At 44.6% G+C, this 20,821-nt stretch overlaps 1 protein-coding gene across 1 annotated transcript; it reads left to right on the forward strand.

Moving 5' to 3' along the window:
- The first annotated feature begins 6,665 nt into the window (after positions 1 to 6,665).
- Positions 6,666 to 19,918, forward strand: LOC129083344 (NXPE family member 3-like). Its single transcript, XM_054589169.1, has 5 exons — positions 6,666 to 6,761; positions 13,680 to 14,404; positions 17,005 to 17,078; positions 17,185 to 17,397; positions 19,386 to 19,918. Exons 1-5 carry the CDS (start codon positions 6,666 to 6,668, stop codon positions 19,916 to 19,918), a joined length of 1,641 nt encoding a protein of 546 aa, XP_054445144.1.
- The last annotated feature ends 903 nt before the right edge of the window (positions 19,919 to 20,821 follow it).

Here is a 20,821-nt window from a genome sequence, read left to right on the forward strand (position 1 = left end):
GCCTGACCTGGCCTGCAACCCAGGTATGTGCCCTGACTGGAAATCGAACTGGTGATCCTTTGGTTTGCGGGCCAGCGCCCAATCCACTGAGCCACACCAGCCAGGGCCCAGCTAACACTTCTTTATGGTAAATTCTATCTGTTAAAATCTGGTCCAGATTTTATTGATTTCCAGAGCCTGACTGATATACTATCTTCTCTGCTTTCTGAGTTTTCCTTTTCGTAAATCAACCTTTATCTTGTCTAGTCAAAACAATTATATAATGCATTTTGGAAATAGAATAGAAATAATGTTTTCCTGTGAAAACTCTGGGTTTCAAAGTTTCTCTTTTCTCCCAGCCTCTCACTCATTTCTACAGCCTTGCCATTTGGAATCCTCCCAACTCCCAGCTTGAGCTCCCTGTTTCCTCCTAATGCTCAATGCTACATAGAAGACAATGACAATTCAAGCTCAGGAAAAAAGCACTCAGTCTTCAAGCAAACATGCAATATATAATTCCCTATATACATTTCTCTCACCTGCTTAGGTATGGACTTCAGTCTAGTTTTTCTCTAGAAAGGAGATATATATGGCCTTCTCCCCAGGACATTGCTTTGTTCTACAGACATCAGGAAAAAAAAAACCTTTCTGGTATGTGGGAAGAGGAAGTCATTATTATTTGTCTGAGGGCTTGGGTCATACTGTTCTGCAGTGATTAAGTTTCTCTTGCCTACAGACTTAGTCCCACATTTCTTCTGTGCTTTTGTGTTCTCTGCCTCTAAGTTTATTCTGCTAAGAAGTATGGTTCTCTCTTTCTTACTGCAACTGCCCTTTCTGCATATTTGACCTCATTCTGGGTACCTGAGTGGCCACATCATCCATGTGTTTGCAGATGCTGCACTTTGGCAGTAGTTGAAGCATTGACAGGATCCTGTGAATTGCTATGAAGAGAAGAATAAAGACCTTGGGGACCTTACAGAGGATTGAGAGAAAGAAAACAAAGTGTTGTGAGGTATCTTGCAACTAGGTAAGAAGGTTTAGGTTTCAGAAAGAAAGTAAGAGCAAGGGAAGTGGACAGATGGGCAGATTCAGGTTTAGGAAACAGGGCATTTAGTCTATTTATCAAGCAACCAGTATGGATTAAAGTCACAATTTGGGCAAATTACTGTCCTTAATGTTGTGTGGAATACAAAGAAGGGCAGAAGATACTGTGCCCAATTTTGAGAAAGTGATGTGTGCAGGGCTTAACAAATAGAACGTTGGGTAATGTCCACAGATGGGGGTATGAGACAGCATCTGAGTGGTCACAAAGACAGGAGACTCAGGTAGTTACAAAAACCAGGACTAGATAGGGTTTCAAGGAGGGAAAAGTGGTTAACATTTTAAATACTGCTGAGAACTTGAGAAAGATAATGGAGAAAGGGAGTTCACAGATGACAATTAGCACAGGCAACCTTGGAGGAGAACTGGGAGTAGATTCATGGTTGGGAGAGGGTGAAATGGATCCCTTATTTCTAGGATACATAGAGTATCTCTAGGATAGGATACTGGGTGTCCATATTCCCATGGACAATAACCAGTGTCCAACTGGGCAGAGCCAGGGATGATGGCTAAGGTGTCTTGGATTATGGTGCTATACCTGTGGTATAGCTGACCCTGTGGTTCTGTAGCCCAATTCATAGTTTCCTTGCATGTGCATTTTCATTCATGAACTGGGCCAAAGGAGAGAGGAAGGGACACTATGTTGTGGCGCAGGCCTCAGCCACTATGGTTCCCACTTCCCTTTTTGCCTCTATGGACCACTGCCTGATGCAAGGCAATCATCTAGAATTCAGTGGTCCCCAACGTTTTTGGCACCAGGGACTGGTTTAATGAAAGACAATTTTTCTATGGGGTGTGTGGGGGGAGTGGGGATGGAGCTCAGGCAGTAGAGCAAGTGATGGGGAGCTAGATGAAGCTTTGCTTGCTCGCCTGCTGCTCACCTCCTGCTGTGCAGCCTAGTACCTAACAGGCCACAGGCCAGTACTGGTCCATGGCCCAGGGGTTGGGGAATCCTGATCTAGATGGCCCTGAATACATTGTTAGTTAGGGAACCACATACACTGATTCCCACCAAAATTCCAAAAGTAAGTTCACGTTTACACACAGTAGTAATTTGTCCATCCATTCAGCTGAACAAACTTTCCCAAGATGACTTTGTTGACATCCCTTTGGAGTTTGAGTTATGATGTCAACTTGACTCTGCCCTGGGCATCATTTATAATTAGATAGATTGATTCCTCTTCTTGGTCTGCTGTAGCTGAATATGTCTGCGTAGGTCCTAAGGTTGTGTTGGAGAGAATATGAAGCCTGTAACCTAGTCCCTGCAGTAAAAAGGATACCGAGTAGTAGGATGTCTGGATTTCTAAGGAAAGATGGTCTGAATTCCTGGGTCTTTCATCAGCCCCAAGAAGTAAGTGCTGAGGAGAATATAAGCTCCCAACTAAATTAAGGAGACAAATAAGAGAGTAGACAGCAGTTGCTTTATGAAGTCAAGAAGAGATCATCGGCTGTCATAAGTTAAATCCCCTTATTACTTGCCTTTGGTTTAAGATGTTGAATAAACATGATGTGGTAATCATTCAAAGGAAGCAGGTGCATAACAGTGTGGGATGACTGAATTTATTAGAGTAGTGTTGGTGGCTTTTAGATTTTAAGGAAGTCTGTCCAACATCATAGGTACAAGGAAGCAGGGATGGAATTTCTAGGTGCTTGATGGAGGTGAGGGCAATGACTAGGTAGGTGGAATTGAGGGGCTAAGATCTTTGAGTTTCAAGAAAGGAAATAAAATGGTATCTGGAGTGTGCTAATAGCAGTTGGGGGATGGAATCTTTTTCCTATACTTATTTCTGCCTCCCATCCTCATGTGTGTGGAAACTAAAAACTTGCTCAGGTGTCCTGTGTTTGCTACCACAAATACTACTATTACTACTATATTCTATATTCTTGCTGTTGTTGCTTCACATTTTAATGCTGCTTCATAGTTTTAATTACACTTGTGTGTATCATATAATTACTCAATCCTTGTACGGACACTGTTGAAGACAAAACATGGAAAATTACAATGAGACTGGTGACACCACTCATTTGCTATATTGCCCCCTGGCCTAGGGCTCTTTGCTGCTCTGGATTAAAGAACAGCTAGAAGTTAATGCAGAAGATCAAGAGCAGTTTCAGTTTATCCTCAGCCTGATGGTCCCCCATCCTTACCAACCAGGTTGTCACTGAGTCAAGTGGCATTAGCTTTTTGCCACTCCAAGGACTCATGCTGGTTAGTGGAACACCTTCTCAAGCTCTAGGCCAGGTTTCCAGGGAATCTCTCTCTCTCTCTCTCTCTCTCTTATTTTAGTCAACTTGAAAGAACCCCAGAGCTCATGTGCCCCACATAAGTAGTCCTCTGGGCCCTCCTGGGCTTTGCTTCTGGGCTATCTGATCCTTCTTCAGATCTATTATACTTAAACATGTCACCAGCCACCAAAGCAGTACCTATGAGTATGCCTGTCTGCCCCACTTAATCATGCCCTTTTCTGGGGTTCAGCCTCAAAGGAGGAGGAAGATAATTTCTCCATGAAAGTATACTTTTTAGTTTGGGAGAGATGGAGTGTAATAAGCCCAGTTCCTTCTTCTCAGTGTTTTCTAAGGAAGTGAGATGTCCACTGAGAATATATGCTCTTGATTGCACTCTGCTGTCTTTTCATTGGTGAATTTAACCTATTTACCTTTATTGCAATGATAGTGTATAAAGTAGGACTTGTTTCTTCCAACTTAGTTCAAATTTCCCATTTATTGTAATTTTTTTCTCCTTCCCTACTTTCCAATGAATAAATTCCATCAATTTTTTCTGATGACTTGAACATTGTACATTCTATTTTTAGTTTTATATTTATTATTTGTATATTCACTCCTGAACAATATATTCTCATGTCCCTTAATCATACCCCATGCACCACATCCACTATGTTGATATTGTCCAGAATTTAGTTATGAGTTTGAATATATACATTTTTCTTTAATCTTTATTTCTCTTCCTTTTAATTGAGATATAATTTATATATAGTCAAATTCACAGATCTTCAGTGTATGCCATGTTTTGCTGCATATAGTGAGCTCCCATATATGATGCACACCCACATTTTTTGCTCTAAGTTCTCAGGAAAAAAAATCTTTCATTTTAATTTTAAAATTCAATTATTTATTTATTTACATTTAGAAACAAAAATGATTATCATATTCATGGGTATTATTTTGCATATGGATATCATTATTGCTTTCTAGATTTACACTTTAAATGCATAAACATAAATAAAAGAATTTAAAACATTTATATTGACATGGAATTAGTACTACGCATGTATAATACACATCCTTATTTTTTCCTCAAAAATTTGGGCAAAAAAGTGCACATTACACCCAGCAAAATACAGTAATTAATTTGGACAAATGTATATACCCATATAATCATCACCCAATGGAAGATAAAGGACATTACAGAACCCAGTACATTTTTTTTAAAGAATTTATTTATTTACTTTTAGAGAGAGGGGAAGGGAGGGAGAGGAACGTCAATGTGTGAAAGATACTTCAACTGGTTGCCCCTCACATGCCCCCACCTGGGGACCTCGCCCACAACTCAGGGATGTGTGCCAACCAGTGACCCTTTGGTTCGCAGGCAAGGGCTCAGTCCACTGAGTCACACCAGCCAGGGCTAAACCCTATAAGTTTTTTATGCTCCCTTCCAGTCAACTCTTTTCACCAGAGCCAATTGATATTCTGATTTCTGTCATCACAGATTAGCTGTCACTTCCAGAATTTCTTATGAAAAGAATAATGTAACATGTATCTTTTGTGTTTAATGTTGTTGCATTTATCAGTTGTTTTATTTTATTACTGAGTAGTATTCAATTTTATAAATATGCCAAAACTTGCTTATCTATTCTTCCTATTGGTGGATATTTGCTTTTTCTTTTTTGTTCCAATCTGGGAATATTATAAGGTTGTTATGAACATTCTCACATAAGTTTTTTTTGTACATGACTAGAATTTCTAGATCATAATTGCTCCAAGGGTGTGCTGGAATGTCTCCACCAGTGACCTGAATTTCTACAAAAGCCCTCTTATCCATCGATGATTGTCAAAGTTGGTGTTCTTTGATGAGGCAAATGGTAGACAATTCTTTTTCTAAAAAAACAAATTTTGATTATTCTGTTACGGTTGTCCAAATTTTTCCCCTTGGCCCCATCCAGCCAGTATCCCCATTCTCTCCAGTAATCCCCACCCCCTTAATTCATGTCCATGGGTCATGTATATAAGTTCCCTGGCTACTCCACTTCCTATACTATTCTTAACATCCTCCTGCCTATTTTGTACCTACAATTTGTGGTTTTTAATCCTTGCACCTCTTCCCCGTTCTCCCTCTTCCCCCTCCCAACTGATAACCCTCCAAATAATCTCCATATCTATGATTCAGTTCCTGTTCGGCTTGTTTGCTTAGTTTGTTATTTGGATTCAATTATTGGTAGTTGTAAATTTATTGCTATTTTAATGTTCATTGATTTTATCATCTTCTTTTTCTTATAGGATTCCCTTTAGCATTTCATATAACAATGACTTGGTGATGATGAACTCCTTTAGTTTTACCTTGTCTGAGAAGCATTTTGTTGGCCCTTCAATTCTGAGTGATAGCTTTGCTGGATAGAGTAATCTAGATTGCAGGTACTTGTTTTTCACCATATTTCTTTGTCTCCTCATTTTGACAGCCTCCCTGTGTTTGTTTCGGTGTATTAGGTAGAGCTGCATTGACTCCCTGTCTTAGCAACATGGCCTATTGTAGAAAAGTGCACCTGTGAGTTGTATGGGGCAGAGTCTTAGGTAATCACTAGGGCGGGGCAACCTGTGTCATGGTTCTGTTGCTCTGTGTGTGGGACTGCTCAGAGAGGGGATGCTGTTGCTGCCTGGCCTCTGGAGTTTTTCCCTGGAAGAAGATGTCTCCTGGCACCCACCCTGTTGCCAGTCACTTCACTTTCTGCCCATATGCCACTGGTACCCTTCTAGCTCTTGCCCTGGTGCTGAATCCCAGAGGGGGTGGGTCTGGGTGAGTCCTAAGTCTTTTGCAGGCCCTTTAAGAGGAGTCTCTTGAGAAACCTGCAGTTTTTTCCACCACCCAACACCCACTGGTTTTTACAGCCAGAAGTTATGAAGACTTAGCTTCCTGGCACTGGAACCCTGGGCTGGGTGGTCTGGTCTGGGGCTGGGGTCCCTCTCTCTCAAGGTATCCCTCCTGATTTTTACCTACTACATGTGGGTGTAGAGCTGCCCATTTTGTGTTCGCATGCCTCTCCACTCCTCTCCATGTCTCCACATGTGTCCACGGACCTCTGCCCCTCCTACCTGTCTGGATGAATGTGGCTTCTTTAAATCCTTGGTTGTCAGACTTCCATAGAGCTTGATTTTCTGACAGTTCTGGGTGATATTTATTTTGTAGTCTATTTATAATTTTTGTTATAGTTGTGAGAGGAGGCAAAGCATGCTTACCTATGCCTCCTATGTCTCCATCTTGACTGGCTGGCCAACTCTTATTTCACCATGTTTATGATGTCACTCCTTCTGATTTTACACTTTTATTTACCTAGGGTCTTGGTCACATACAGATGACTAGTAAACAACTCCAGGCTTCGGCAGACCTATTCATCAGACAGCTGAAGTGGCACAAGATTGTGGTTGTGGGGTCAGTCATTGCACTTTGGGTAAGTATACCTCTTTCCACTTGTCTTTCTCTAGCCATAGAGCATAAACCAGTTACTTTCATCCAGACAAAGGAGGCTCAGGGAAGCTCTCCACTTTTTCATTCTATTTTCCTGTTTCTAATCCAAGAACAGAAATGTTATGGAAGAACTATATCATACAAAAAGCATAAGCACATTGTATCAGGTAGAGGTTGCTGTAAGTGTATCTAAAACACTAGCCCAATAGAGTTTGTTGGAGGGAAAAAGAGAACATAAATTCTATATAAGTTCATAAGTCTATGGTTTCTCTTTCCCTAAGTTGTTATATTTGTTTCAGTTCACCTGGATCCTTTTTAGTTCTTAAAACTGAGAAAGCCACTATTACCTCATACCTTGTCTCTAAGGATACCCTGCTCCTCCTCCCTACCTGGTGCATATGTGAAAGTTTCCTTTTCCTCTTGGTTCTGCTGAGAAGATTGAATTCTTTAAAAAAAAAAAAATCTTAACCAGGAATAAACAGGGAAAACAAGCAAAAGAAAACTTAACTATATAAATCTATGTATACATTTACAAAGGACAAACCATTTGGACAAATGACAAAAACTTCCTTTCTTGTTTTCTAGTCCAACTCAGGTCCACATCAGAGAACAGGAGACAGGAATTCAGTAGAGAAATACTATGTCAGAATAGCGTTTATACCTTCGGGACATAATCCTGACAGAGGAAAAGATTACCCCAAGAGATGACACTTCCTGCTATAACTATAGAGCAATAAGCCATTGGGCAGCCCTATCCTGTTGTATCTCAGGACCTCTTAACTTCCTCCCCATCAACCAGCAGTGCCATACTAAGAGAAAATTTAGTTTGTCTACTGTCTTATATCTGTTGGAATCCAGGCCTAGTCTGGTTATGGTCACTAATATTTTGCTCCTTTCTAGATGAATCTCAATCTCTCTCTCTCTTCCGCCCCCCTCCCATATTTCAAATAATACAAAGTTGTATTCTCTGATCACTACTGGAATACATTAGAAATCAATAACAGAAAAATTTCTAGAAAATCCCCAAATATTTGGAAACTAAATAACACATTTCTTAATAGCCCAGTGAGTCAAAGGAAAAATTTGAAAGGAAAATAGAAAGTATGTTCCATGGAAGGAAAATAATAACAGATCTATAAAATTTTGTGGGATACTCAGAGGAAAATTTATAGCATTAAGGATCTTTGTCAGAAGTAAGAACTCCAATCAACAAACTCAGTTTCCACCTCAAGAAGCTAGAAAAAGAAGAGCAAATTAAACTCTATGTAAGCAGAAGAAGGAATATAAATATCAGAGCGGAAATCATAATATAGAGAACAGAAAAATAATATAGAAAATGAATTACCTGAAAGTTGATTCTATGAGACAACCAATAAAAGTCATTAGCTTCTAGTCAAACCATCAAACTAATCTGTAAAAAAGAGTAAAGATACAAATTATCAGTATCAGGAATGCAAAAGGTGTCATCAATACATATTCTACAGGTATTAAAATAATAATGAAATACTACAGGCAAATTTAATCCAATAAATTCTGCAACTTTCATGTAATTGACAATTCCTTGAGAGACAAAAACAAAAGATGACTCAAAAGGAAATATACAACCTGGATAGCTTTATATCTGTTGTGGAAGTTGAATTTGTAGTTAAAACGTCTTCTTGCTGCTTCCGGTCAAGGTGGCGGCATAGGCAGACATGACTCGCCACTTCAACCAACCACATCAAAATTTCAACTAAAATACAGAACAAGCATCACTCAAAACTGTCAGGAATCAGGTTGAATGGAAGGCTGACAACTACAGCATTAAAGAAACTACATCCACCCAGACTGGTAGGAGGGGCACAGACGCAAAACGGGCTAGCCTCTCACCCATGTGTGGTGAATAAATATCTGGGAGGGACAGCTCAGGAGCGAGGAGTCCCAGCCCCTCACCAGGCCCCCAGCCCAGGGTTCCAGTGCCAGGAAGGTAAGTCCCCACAACTTCTGGCTGCAAAAGCAGCAGGGATTGAGTTGGTGGAAGAAACCTCTGGAGCCCCAAGCGGTTCCTCTTTAGGAACCCACACACGGACTCACCTATGCAGACTCACTGCCTCTGAGCTCCAGTGCCCGTGTGGCAGCTTGAAGGGCACCCGTGACAAACTGGGAGAGGCTCAAGTGTCTGCCATCAGGGCAAGAAGAGGCCATTGTCCCTTTGCAGAGCCCTCCCCCCACAGAGCCACAGAGCCAGCAGGCTGGTGCCTATTTGAGACTCCATCAACATGGCTAACACTGTTTGACCCATCTTGGACATCCCCAGAGACACTGCCCCACCCAACTTTTGGGCCCACCCAAGCTGCTTTTCCATATGAATGGCTGGCCTTGGCTCACACTTCACAACTTCCTAAATCCTATCAAACAAGCCACAGCTGGCCTCAGTGAGCTCCAGGCCAGGCACTAGCAGCAGCCAGTTTAGCTTCACAGCTTGGCTTCACCTGGAAATCTCCGAGCCCAGCACAAGTAGCAGCCTTCTCATGTCACTTTCTAGCTCAGGAAGGGAGGTCCTGGGTAAAACGCAGGTAGGGGCTAAAGGTGGCTGGTAGCACCCAGGAAACTCCAGGGTCAGCCAACCAAGTGGACAACTACAGACCACTCTAGAGCACCACCACCCTGGCCCTGCACAGCTAGCTGATCCTCCACAGAGAGCAGAGGCTGGTGGTCAGTGATCACAGCCAATCCCTGCAGCTGACTGGCCTGGGTAAATCCTTCCCATTGATCTGCCAACAGCAATCAAAGCTCAACTACAAGAGGAGGGTGTACTCAGCCCACATGAATGGCGCACCTAGAGTGCCCTGTTTGGTTGATAGGGGAGGCTGTGCCACTGGACCTTACAGGACACATACTACATTAGGCCACACCTTGAAGACATGTAGTCAAAGCAGCTCTACCTAATACATAGAAACAAACACAGGGAGGCTGCCAAAATGAGAAGACAAAGAAACATCCAAGTGATAAAACAGGACAAAATTCCAGAAAAAGAGCTGAATGAAATGGAGATAAGCAATCTATTAGATGCAGAGTTCAAAACTCTGGTTATATGGATGCTCAAGGAACCTAGTAAGGACCTCAGCAGCATAAAAAAGACCCAGTCAGAAATGAAGGATCCACTAATTGAAATAAAGAACAATTTACGGGGAAACAACAGTAGAGTGGATGAAGCTGACAATTAATTCAATGATTTGGAACATCCAGAAGGAAAAAACAACCAATCAGAAGAAGAAGAAAAAAGAATCCAAAAAAAAATGAGGATAGTATAAACAGCCTCTGGGACACTCCAAAAGGTCCAACATTTTCCCCATAGGAGTGATGGAAGGAGAAGAGACAGAGCAAGAAATTGGAAATCTACCTGAAAAAATAGTGAAATAAAACTTTCCTAATTTTGTGAAGGAAATAGACATGCAAGTCCAGGAAGCAGAAAAGAAGTTAGCTACTGGAAGGTTGACACATGGGCGGGGGACTGGCAGAGAATGGGTGAAGAGGTGAGGGGATTAAGAAATGCAAGTAGGTAGTTACAGAATAGCCATGGGGATGTAAAGTACAGTATAGGACATAAAGTAGCCGAAGAACTTATAGGCATGGTCCATGGACATGAACAACGGTGGGGGATTGCCTGAGGGAGTGTGGGGTGTTGGATGGAGGGGAGGAAAAGGTGGAAAAATCAGGACAACTGTAACAGCATAATCAATAAAATATAATTTAAAAAATAATTTTAATTGTTCCGATTGTTGCCATCAACTGTCTGTTGAGTGCTATCCTTTCCCTGGGCTTCCCTAATCACATCTCAGTCTAATTCTATAACTTTTTTTTAATCTTTGCCCAAGGATATGATGTTTGTTTGTTTGTTTGTTTTTGTTTTCTATATTTTTTTTTATTTTAGAGAGAGAGGAAGGAGGAGAGAGGGAGAAATATCAGTCAGTTGCTCCCCATCCCAACTGGAGATCGAACCCACAGCATAGGTATTTCTCCTGACCAGGAATTGAACCTGCAACCTTTTGGTGTAGGGACAATGCTCCAACCAACTGAGCCATCCGGCTAGGTCTAATTCCATAAATTTAAAACAAATTTGTGTTTATTGATTTTAAAGATTGAGGAAGGCAGAGAAACAGACAGACAGGCATTGATTTGAGAAAGAAACATCGGTTGGTTGCCTCCCATATGCTCCTGGACCAGGGATCAAACAAGCAACCTAGGTGTATGTCCTGATTGGGAATTGAACCTCCAACATTTTGTATGGGACTACATTCCAACTAACTGACCCAGACCAGCTAGTGAGGGGGAGGCTCCGTCCCACAGAGCTGCTCTGGATCGCCACAGATGGGGAAATAAACTGTACCAGACACAATTTGCCTGTCAGGAGAAGGGCTTGGCGATTCCCTCTAGTGCAGAATGCCCTAAGCCCTTCCCTAGAAGTGGTTTTTATTAAGAACAATATGTGCAGGGGTATACAGCATGCGTACAAAACCTGTCAATCTACATCAAAAGGCTATAGATAATAAATTGAAGAAATACAGAGGTTTGTCATAAATCAAGGTCAGTCAGACAAATTGGCTCCAGAAGCTCGTTAATGCATAATTTCCAGGGCTCAGAAATTATCTCCTTTCTGTGAAATAAAACACCTGGTTTTTCCTTATCTGGGCAGTGTGAAGCAGAGCAAACTTCAGTGGATACCATGTATTCTTTTGCAGGGCTACAGTTCCCAATACCTCACAAAGTGGTCCCCAACATCAGTACTCATTAACTCCAGGGTATTCTTAGAAAAGTAAGTTTCATAGGGTTTAATGCATTCCTTTTCCAGGCCTAATTGTGCCCAGGAATCACCTGATCCAGTTTAGGGCTGTACCTGCCCTTAGTATTGTTTCACTGACCCAGTCAGGCGGCTGGGCAAATGAGCCAAGAGATGAGGAGACTTCTTTCCGATAGAATGAGGACTCCGGCCATGACAAAGCCAAGGGGCCAGGGTCTTTTGCCCCTTTTCCATGTCCCCCAAGTCCTTCCCTGATGGACCCCATGCAGCTGTGCCTGCCTTGGGTTGCCCCTGCCATCAAGGGGTCTTACCTGTCATTGACTAACCAGCCATCCTCTGGGGCCAAGCAGGGCGATGTGAGGGAGGCAGGGGCTGCGCCTCTGCCAGGGGGACAGGTTTTGTCTCCTCAGTGGCCTATTTTCCCAAGGCCTCCTTGCTCAGCTCCAGCCTTGGATCCTTCTCGCCTGTCAGCGAGGCTACAGTTCCTGAAACCAGGCAGGACGGTTCTCAACAGGCCAGGGCTAATTCCATAACTTTAAATCAATTTCAGTTATTTTATCAGTCAATTTGTTTCTAAGACTCAGTTCTGTTCATTTGAAACTTCAGCTTCATGCCCTATTTGAAGCTCTCCACCTCTGGTCCTTCCCTTCTCCCTCCATCTCCTCTTGCCAGATTCAGCTAAGGCTCCAGCTGATTTGAGTTGGGAATGAGACATGCTCTACTCACACATTCCTCTTCCCCTTCGACATTGGGAAAGGAAACCAAGAGATAGAAAAGTAAACAGGCTCCTCCCTGTCACTAACTTGAGTGAGGTGGACATCCCTTGCTGTTGACCGATCACAGCTATTGACCAGCTGATTGACTATTGGCTTGAGGAAGGGGTGGTCCAATAGGCTCAATAGGTCCTGTGGATGAAGGGCTTAATCCCAAGCCCCTCCCAGAGTCATTGGTGGTCTCTTGTGGTTCTCCACCACATCATGTTTCATTGCCCAATTGCATATGTCTCTTGGCCCCATGGTACATGGGTCTCTGGTACATGACCACCCCACTTCTCAGTCACAAACTACACCAGCAACTCATGACATGACACAGAAAAATTCAAATTCCAAGAGCTAATTAAGTGCCTTTTGGATAGGTCTCAATGATCGGCATGATGGAAATATCTCCTGCCCCTTCCCCTCTGTACCAGTTCTTCTTTTCTGAGGTACTTCCCAAATATTTTTTCCTGTTTATGTTGATTTTGTCCAGGGCAAATGTGTTGAAAGGCACTTGGGCATCCCCAGTGCCCTGGCTCTTGCGAGATCTGGGAAAATCAAATGACCAGGAATGTGTACATATAACCTAATGTCTATGATATAAGGAAAATCTGAGCAAGGGGGTCAAGATCCTTGATGCTAAGGTGTAGTCAGAGAATAAATCAGATGCATTCTAGATAAATTCTAGAGACCATCAAATGCTGATGGGCCATCAAACTGAATTAACTTCCTGCCCTGGGTGGAATTGCTAAGCATTTGTACTGTGATTTTGAGCCATATGGGTGTTTCCTATGAGGCAAGGCCAACTTAGGTTGTGCTTACCTTAGACTTCTCTTTCTGTTGGGAGATGGAGAGAGCTGGAGTCACAGCCTACTCCCTCCCCAAAACCCCATTTGATCTGCACATGACTCTTCTTTGTGCCTCTAGTGTAAGAAAAACCCAGGACACTACATGTCCAGTCCATCAGCTGTTCCTCTTTCTATGTGGAAAGGAAATCCTCCTTCTAAATCCAGGATGGTGATGTCTAGTAGACTGGGTTGTGGAAAGAGGAAATAGGAGGGGAAGGTGGATTTACTCTGGGTTTGGGGGTCCCAAGAGAAAAGATGAAATTGTAAGGAGTGGGGAAAGCTAGAAATGGGGGGCAGGTCCCAGCCTGGATGCCCTCGGGTGGCAGTGGGAATATGTGTGTCAGAGGTGAGCAAGTGGTGGGCAGAAACCAGCAGGGACCGGGAAACAGAAAGGCTATTTATTCTCCACAGAATTTAGAAAAACCCACAGCCAAACGGTTTTAAACACGAGGTGGTGATTGCAGGTGTGTGTGGTGTTTGCAGGTCTTATTGACAGGTTCCTCTTTTTCTCTCCACAGATCTTGTACATCAGGGTTTCCTGGCCTGACAGTGCTGCCCCTTTGTCCCCAAGGCCCAGCCCTGCGTGCAAATCCTCCGGCTCTGTCCCCCATGAGCTCTCAGACCTGACCCATCTTCTACACCGGCCTCTGATCCCAGGAGATGAGGAGGACCTTTTGGCCTCCACCAGCCCTGAGACCTCCACCTACCACCTGAGGGGCCCTGCCCAGCTCAGCTATGCCCTGGGAGGCTACCTGGAGGCCGTCCTTGTGGCCAGAGACCATCGGGGCAGGCCCAAGACCCGTGGTGGGGATCTGTTTCGGGCACAGCTGCTGGGTCCCGACTTGAAGGCAGGGGTTCCTGGGGATGTCCAGGATCTGGAGAATGGCACATACCTGCTGTCCTTCCCCCTTCTCTGGGCTGGTCAGGCCCAGGTGCAAGTTCGGCTGATCCACTCCAGTGAGGCCATTGGGGTTCTGCGAAGAATCTGGAGAGACCAATGGGCCACTGTCGATTTCATGGGCTATTTTCAGGGACCCACAGGATATGAAGAAACTGTTACTTGCAATATTAACCCCCTATTAACTGGAGTGGAAGAGTTTACCTGTTACTACAGGGATGAAGATTCAGGGGAGCTCTGGTTCTGCGCTCGACCTCCCACCCTGCCCTGCAACTCACTGGTGGCGCATTCAAGTGGACGGTACTGGAACGTGACCACGCCACACGAGGAGGCCCTGCTGGTGTGGTAAGAAACCCAGCATTCAGGGGTAACTGGCCCAACTCCTGTATCCTCATCCCTGTGATTCTTCTGCCTGAGCCTGTGCCCGTATCATTCATCTACTCACTCCAATTACACACACCTCCTGAGCACCTATAATATGCTCAAATCAATATATATAGTATAACATATACGTTATGTACATAATAGTCAGCAATCCCTGCCCTCTCTACATTTTCAGTTAATGAGATACATGAGTTTTTAAAACAAGAAGTGTGATAAGTGGTTAACTGTATGCACTGAGTGGTTTGAGGAAATGGAGAAAGGGCACGCCATCTGATCTATGCTGGTCAGGGCAGGTGGCAATTTAGCTGAAGCTTAGCGGGGAACCACAGACATCTGGCAAAAGAGAAGTGTGCTAGCGCACTCTCCATCCTACTGATGGCCCCTGCAAGGAAAGATGTTAATTTAGAAATCACTATAATTAAAAACTTAATCAAATTTAAAATAGGGAGGTGGTAAGGATTAGGAGTATGTCCAGGTCAGGTTTCAGTGTTAAATAGGGGGTCAGGGTAGACCTCTTTAAGAAGGTGACATCTCAGCAAAGACTTCAAGGGGATGAGAGAGTTGGCCAAGGCCGTGCCTGGGAGAAGAGGGTTCTGTGCAGAGGGAGTGCAGTGGTGTGCCTGGTGTGTCTGAGGAACAGCAAGGAAGCCACATAGCTAGATGAGAGAAAGAGTAGGGAGGTGGTGGGTGAAGAGACCAGTAAGGTTAAGGGAAGGATGTGGCATAAATAGGAAAGGCTCTGTAAATGAGTTGGGTTTTGCTGTAAGACAAAAGGGATCATTGGGAAAAGAAAAGGTAGAAGGCTTTGACCTCCGGTTGCAGCGGTAGAGGTGTCTAAAGTGATTCATTCCTAGATATATTCTGAGGTCAGCACCCATAGAATTTCCTGAGAGACACAATGTGGAATGTGCCAAAAAGTGAGAACTCATAGACGGCCATAGGGTTTGGGGCCTGCTCACCTGGAAGGACAGCATTGCCATCAGCTGAAGTGGGGAAAGCCCTGGATGTGGCAGGGTTGGGTGCAGATCATGAATTTGGTCACATGTACCAGATATCAAGTGGAGACATTGAGCAGATGGTCAGATACACAAATCTGTAATTCAGCAGAGAAATCTGGGCTGGAGATCTAATTTGGGAAGTTAAAGTCAGGAGGCTGAGTGAGACCACCAAGGGAGGGAGTGTGATCCAAATAGAGGAGCAAGGACTATGCCCAGATGCTCCAATATAAGAAGACCAGGGAGAAGGGGGCTAGCAAAAGCCCCTACCAGGAGAGGGAGGTGTCCTGGCAACCAAGGAGAGAACATGCTTCAGGGAGGAGAGGGCTACTGCTGGGCTGACCAATGGTCAGGAATGACAAGGGCTGGGAACCAACATTGGATTTTGCCATTTCTGAGAGTAAGAGTCTAACTGGAGTGAGCTCAGTAAGACCAACAGGAAAGTTAAGACTTCTTGCAAAAGGATCCAATCACCTTCTTGTGTGAGTCATGGTTTGTTTGTTTGTTTTGTTTTGTTTTTGTTTTTATAGAGAGGGGAAGGGGGGGAGAAAGAGAGGGAGAGAAACATCAATGTGAGGGAAAGACATCTATCAGTTGCCTTTGGTACATGCCTGAACCTGGGACCAAAGCTGCAACCTAGGCATGTGCCCAGACCAGGAATCAAACTGGCAACCTTTCCATGTGTGGGATGATGCCCAACCAAGTAAGCCACACTAGCTGGAGCAAAGCATGTTTTTAATGTTCTATATTTTGTGATGCTTTGACATCTCGGGGCCTTGTGGGCCTGCCCCTCCCAGCGTTAGGCAACTTCTAGAGATACCAAACCACTTGCCTGGAGCACACCTTTGATATGCAACCCACCCACTCCCCAGTCTATACCACCACTCCCTCCATTTATCAGGCTCTTACAGCCAAACACTATCTCCCTGCCTGAAATCACCCCAGGGCCAAGTGCCAGACAACTAGAGACTATCTCTGTAGCCCAGAGCCCACTGACATTATTCAAACTATCCAATCCTAAACTCACTCAGCTGCTTACCCTTCCTCACCCATTCCTCACCCTTTTTTGCAGAAAGGTCTGCAAAAACTGCAGTTAAGGCTTTTGCCCCTATTTTCCTCTGCTTCTTATGTCCCTTGGCCAACCCTGGAGCTTCCCCCATACGGTCTTGCATGGTGCACCATGCCCCCACCCCTAGGACTTTACTGAAAGACTTTAAAGATAGAGTAACACACTATCTTTTCAATGGCAATCATCTCCTGATCTAGTGACTTCGCCATATCTAAATAAAATCAAAATCCTGGGTACATTTTAAAACACGTCTGCTTTCCACACTGATGAAATCCATGAGGCTAGGAAATTCAAAGGATCTGGATTCCTGAACTTTAATTTCCAAGCACTCTTTATTCCTCAAGCCCCCACTATCTCCCAGGAGTCCTGACACCAGACAGATGCCCTTGACTTTGAGACCTTCCTTTCCTCCAACAACTTCTACTTCACCTTAGCCTAGAATTTCTTCCTATCACTCATTTCCATTAAGGGCTCCCTTCTTGCCAATTTCTCTTCAGGAATGTGACAGACAAGGTCCTCCCTCAGGGTATTTCTCCAATCCTGGTGGCCAAGGAGAACAACAGGAGTCTGGGTAAGTGACACTGTGGCCTACGGAAAAGGCAGCACTTATTCCACACCTGTAGCTTTAGTTTCTTCCATATCCACTGATTGTTTTGCTTGCAAACAATTGCTTACAGTGCTGCCCCCTAAACAACTCTGCCGTCCTGGGATCCCAGGCCCTAGGCCTTCTGGCTTCTACCACCAAGGAGTGTGGCACTCACTGTCCTGCTCTGGCCACTCCTTCTCCACTGTTGACAGCATCCTGGACTGCCTGGCTGGTCATGTCATCCACATGATGGGGGACTCCACACTTCGCCAGTGGTGGGAGTATCTACGTGACACCGTGCCCTGTGAGTGGCCGTGAGAGGAGAGGGGGAGACTCCTAAGAGAAAAAGAGCAGAACCAGGACTTTGAGGAGGCAGAAAACAAAACATCTACCTTGATGTGGAGTGATATGGAAGGACAGGACACCTGGGTTTGGGGCGCAGGAAGGGATGGGACACAGTGCCCAGATTGTGCATAATCTCAACAATTAAGTAGACAACCAGAGGCTCTAACAGGAGAATAGGTAGGTTTGATGAACCATGAGTAGATAACCTTGGTTGGAACTAATTATTTGCTCGGGGGATGCTGGAGGAATAGAGTTGTAATTTAAGAAAATAATTGTAGAGAAACTAAGGGTTTTGTCTTGTGATATTTGGGAGACACTAAATGTTTTTAAGCAGAGTTTTTGGTTTGTTAGATAGATTGGATTGAAAAAGAAAGACCAGAGACCAGTTATAAGACAATTGTCTGGTCAACATATGCGGTGATAAGAGACTAAACTGGTGTAGAAATGGAGTGCCAGCAGTAAAGGAAGTATCATGCTAAGGAAATTGACAGTCTTCTTGACTGATTCAGGAATAAAGGGAGATAACCAGATTACGACGGATGACCATAAAGTGAACTCAGAATAAAAGTCACTGGGGTACTTATTGAATGTGGGAGCAAGGGGCAGAAGTGAGAGAAGGTGGCATATTTATTTTATACCTTTTTCATATTGGGTTAAAGAGGTGGCGGGAGAAGGAGATTCTGGGGCACATGTAGATGAGGCATTTGAAGACATGGGATTGGAAGTGAATTGAGATGTCTGAGCTTCAAAGTTTTGGTATTTATTGTTTTGAAGATAGAAATTCAAGGAGGTGAGAGTGTCACACGATCTCTGCCTTGCAAGCACCAGTTCCACAATATAGCATAACATGGATTAAGGAGTGTGACTTACTGGAGAAAGGGGTAACATGAGAGCTAAGGAAAGAAAGAGCATCAGCTCCCAGCCCTGTCCTTGACCTGTCCCCCTATCATCCTATAGAGAGAGGTGTGCAGGGCACACAGGGAGGGTCTATGCTCTCATGGAGGAGACACCTGCCCCACCCCCATCATAGGTCTCCCTTCTTACCTACAAACAGAAGAGCAGCCTTGTTGGGCTTAGCACAAAATACATGTAGGCTGCCATTTGTTCACACAAGTTGGAAAGCACCAGCTGCCCCCACCTGTAGACCTTGAGGTCTGTGGGACATTGTCTATTCTTCTGCTTGAGGGGTCAAAGCTCCCAGACTCCCAGGAGGGTTAGTTTGGGTGCAGCCCCCCTCTTTGGGAAAAAAGGGAGCTCCAGTCCCTTTGGGACAATTCTGCTCATGGCCAGGTGGAGTGGGTGAGTTTTCTAGGCAAGAGATGTTTTTAAAGGTGGATGGAAGCTCAGGACAGAAGGTTGGGAATACCAGAGACTCTGCTAGCTGATGTGGCACCTTTCTGTGGAATAGCGAAAGGTACCCCTCTGTGCCCACACAGTCATGAAGCACACCGTGGAGCAAGCACACAGGGACTTTGTGAAAAGAAATGAAGGGCCTTTTCCTGCAGATGTGTCTAGTTCTCTGTCAGGGCATGAGACCAAGCAGAAAGACTATATTTCAGGGGCCTCTGGCCCCCTAGGCTGGGCACCATTGTGAAAGGACAAAAACTGGACAATCCTGAATCTTAGCCTGGAGTAAATCTTCATTCAGGGGTGACTGAAGGGATCCAGTGAATGAATCTGAGTTGGAGTACCAGGTCTGAGAGGAGGCTGTAGGGAGTGACGACCCACTGCTAAGAAAGGAAGATCAATGAGACAAAATGCCACAAGGAACCAGGGAGGTGGAGGACAGGTCCTCAGACTTGGTAACTAGGAGGTCGCTAGCAATGTTATAGATTAGGAGAGTAAAATCAGGTTATTGAGGATCTTTTGGATTTTTAAACGATTATATAGGTTAATACCATACGTCCCTATATTAACCCCTAAGCCTCTTGTCTCCTCCTCCCCCAGCCCTGAAACCCATGAATCTGCACGCCACGTATCAGACAGGGCCCCTGATGGCAGTGGAGACCACTCGGAACATAGTGCTGCACTGGCGGGCCCACAGCTGGCCCCTGCGCTCCCTCCGCACCCCAGTGGCCGCCCTGCACTCCGTGGTTCGGGAGCTGGGGGGCCTGGCCGGGGGCCCCCACACTGTCGTGGTGCTGGGTCTGGGCGCCCACTTCACCACCTTCCCTCCATCCGTCTTTGTGCGACGACTGGCAGGCATCCGGGCAGCCGTGGCTGCGCTGCTGGCCCGGGAGCCCCGCACTCTTGTGGTCATCAAACTGGCCAACACCGGCTACAAGTCCGTGTATGGCAGTGACTGGTTCACACTGCAGATGAACCGGCTCCTCCGAGCTGCCTTCGCTGACCTCCGAGTGGCCTTTGTGGATGCCTGGGAAATGACCTCCAGCCTGGCCCTGCCCGACAGCATCCACCCGGGGCGGCTCATCATCCGCAATGAGGTGGACTTCCTCCTCTCCTTCATCTGCCCCTCCTGAGCCTTTCCGCAGGTCTTTGGGCTTTGTGGCGGGAGAAGCTGGTGTGATGATTAAGCCTCCAGGCCCTTTCCTTCACCCACTGTTTCCTTTCTCTGATCTCCTTCCAATGCACAGACCGCAAAACCAACCAGCCGGAATTGGATGTGGGCAGTGACAGGGATGGCAGCCTGGCAGTGGTCCAGTACATCTTGAGAGGTTTAGTTCCCAGGTGGAGAAGCAGTGCTTGAGGGTATGAGGGTAAGGACAGAGCCAGTAACATCTACTTCATCAGCAAGTATGAGGATTGGCAATTTATGTGCTGGAGTTTCTGTGTAGAGTATCAACAAGGCTCGCAAAGGTCTAAGAGATGGTTCCATTTTACTTTAACAGAGCCACCCTAGTGGAAAGCCTGAATATATGTATGTGTGTGTGCGTGTGCGTGTGTGTACGCACACGCACACACACACTTTTCCAGTAATTTTTCAATGTGTAAAAATTTTTCTATATTTTTTAAACTTGAGATATATGTGATGGGTTTATTCCAAGGTCCTAATGGATATTAAAGAGGATTTTGGTGTGCTCCTTGGTGAGTCCATGTTCTCTGAGAAGCAAATATCAAGTGTCATAGGTCTATCTGCTGTGCCAACCTTGGGCTGCCTACTTTGAGACTTATCTTTATGTAAGAAATATAATTTTTAAGCTCTAGGGTGTTATTTGTTTATGTCTGTAATTCACAGCTGAATTCATGTCATAATTCACAAAATTGTAGATTTTTCAACTTGTTCTTTAGACCATTTTTCTTCTACCTGCTTGAAGTCTGTGTTATTGTGCACATACCAGAAAATCTGACACAAAACAGCCAGCATCAGGACATCACTTGTAAAATCACTGGCTTTGAAGGATAAAGAAAGAATCTTATAAGCA

The sequence above is a fragment of the Pteronotus mesoamericanus genome, unplaced genomic scaffold (genome assembly GCF_021234165.1).
Source record: "Pteronotus mesoamericanus isolate MK-2021 breed Mesoamerican mustached bat unplaced genomic scaffold, CSHL_Meso_final scaffold_167, whole genome shotgun sequence".
In the NCBI taxonomy this organism is placed as follows: Eukaryota; Metazoa; Chordata; class Mammalia; order Chiroptera; family Mormoopidae; genus Pteronotus; species Pteronotus mesoamericanus.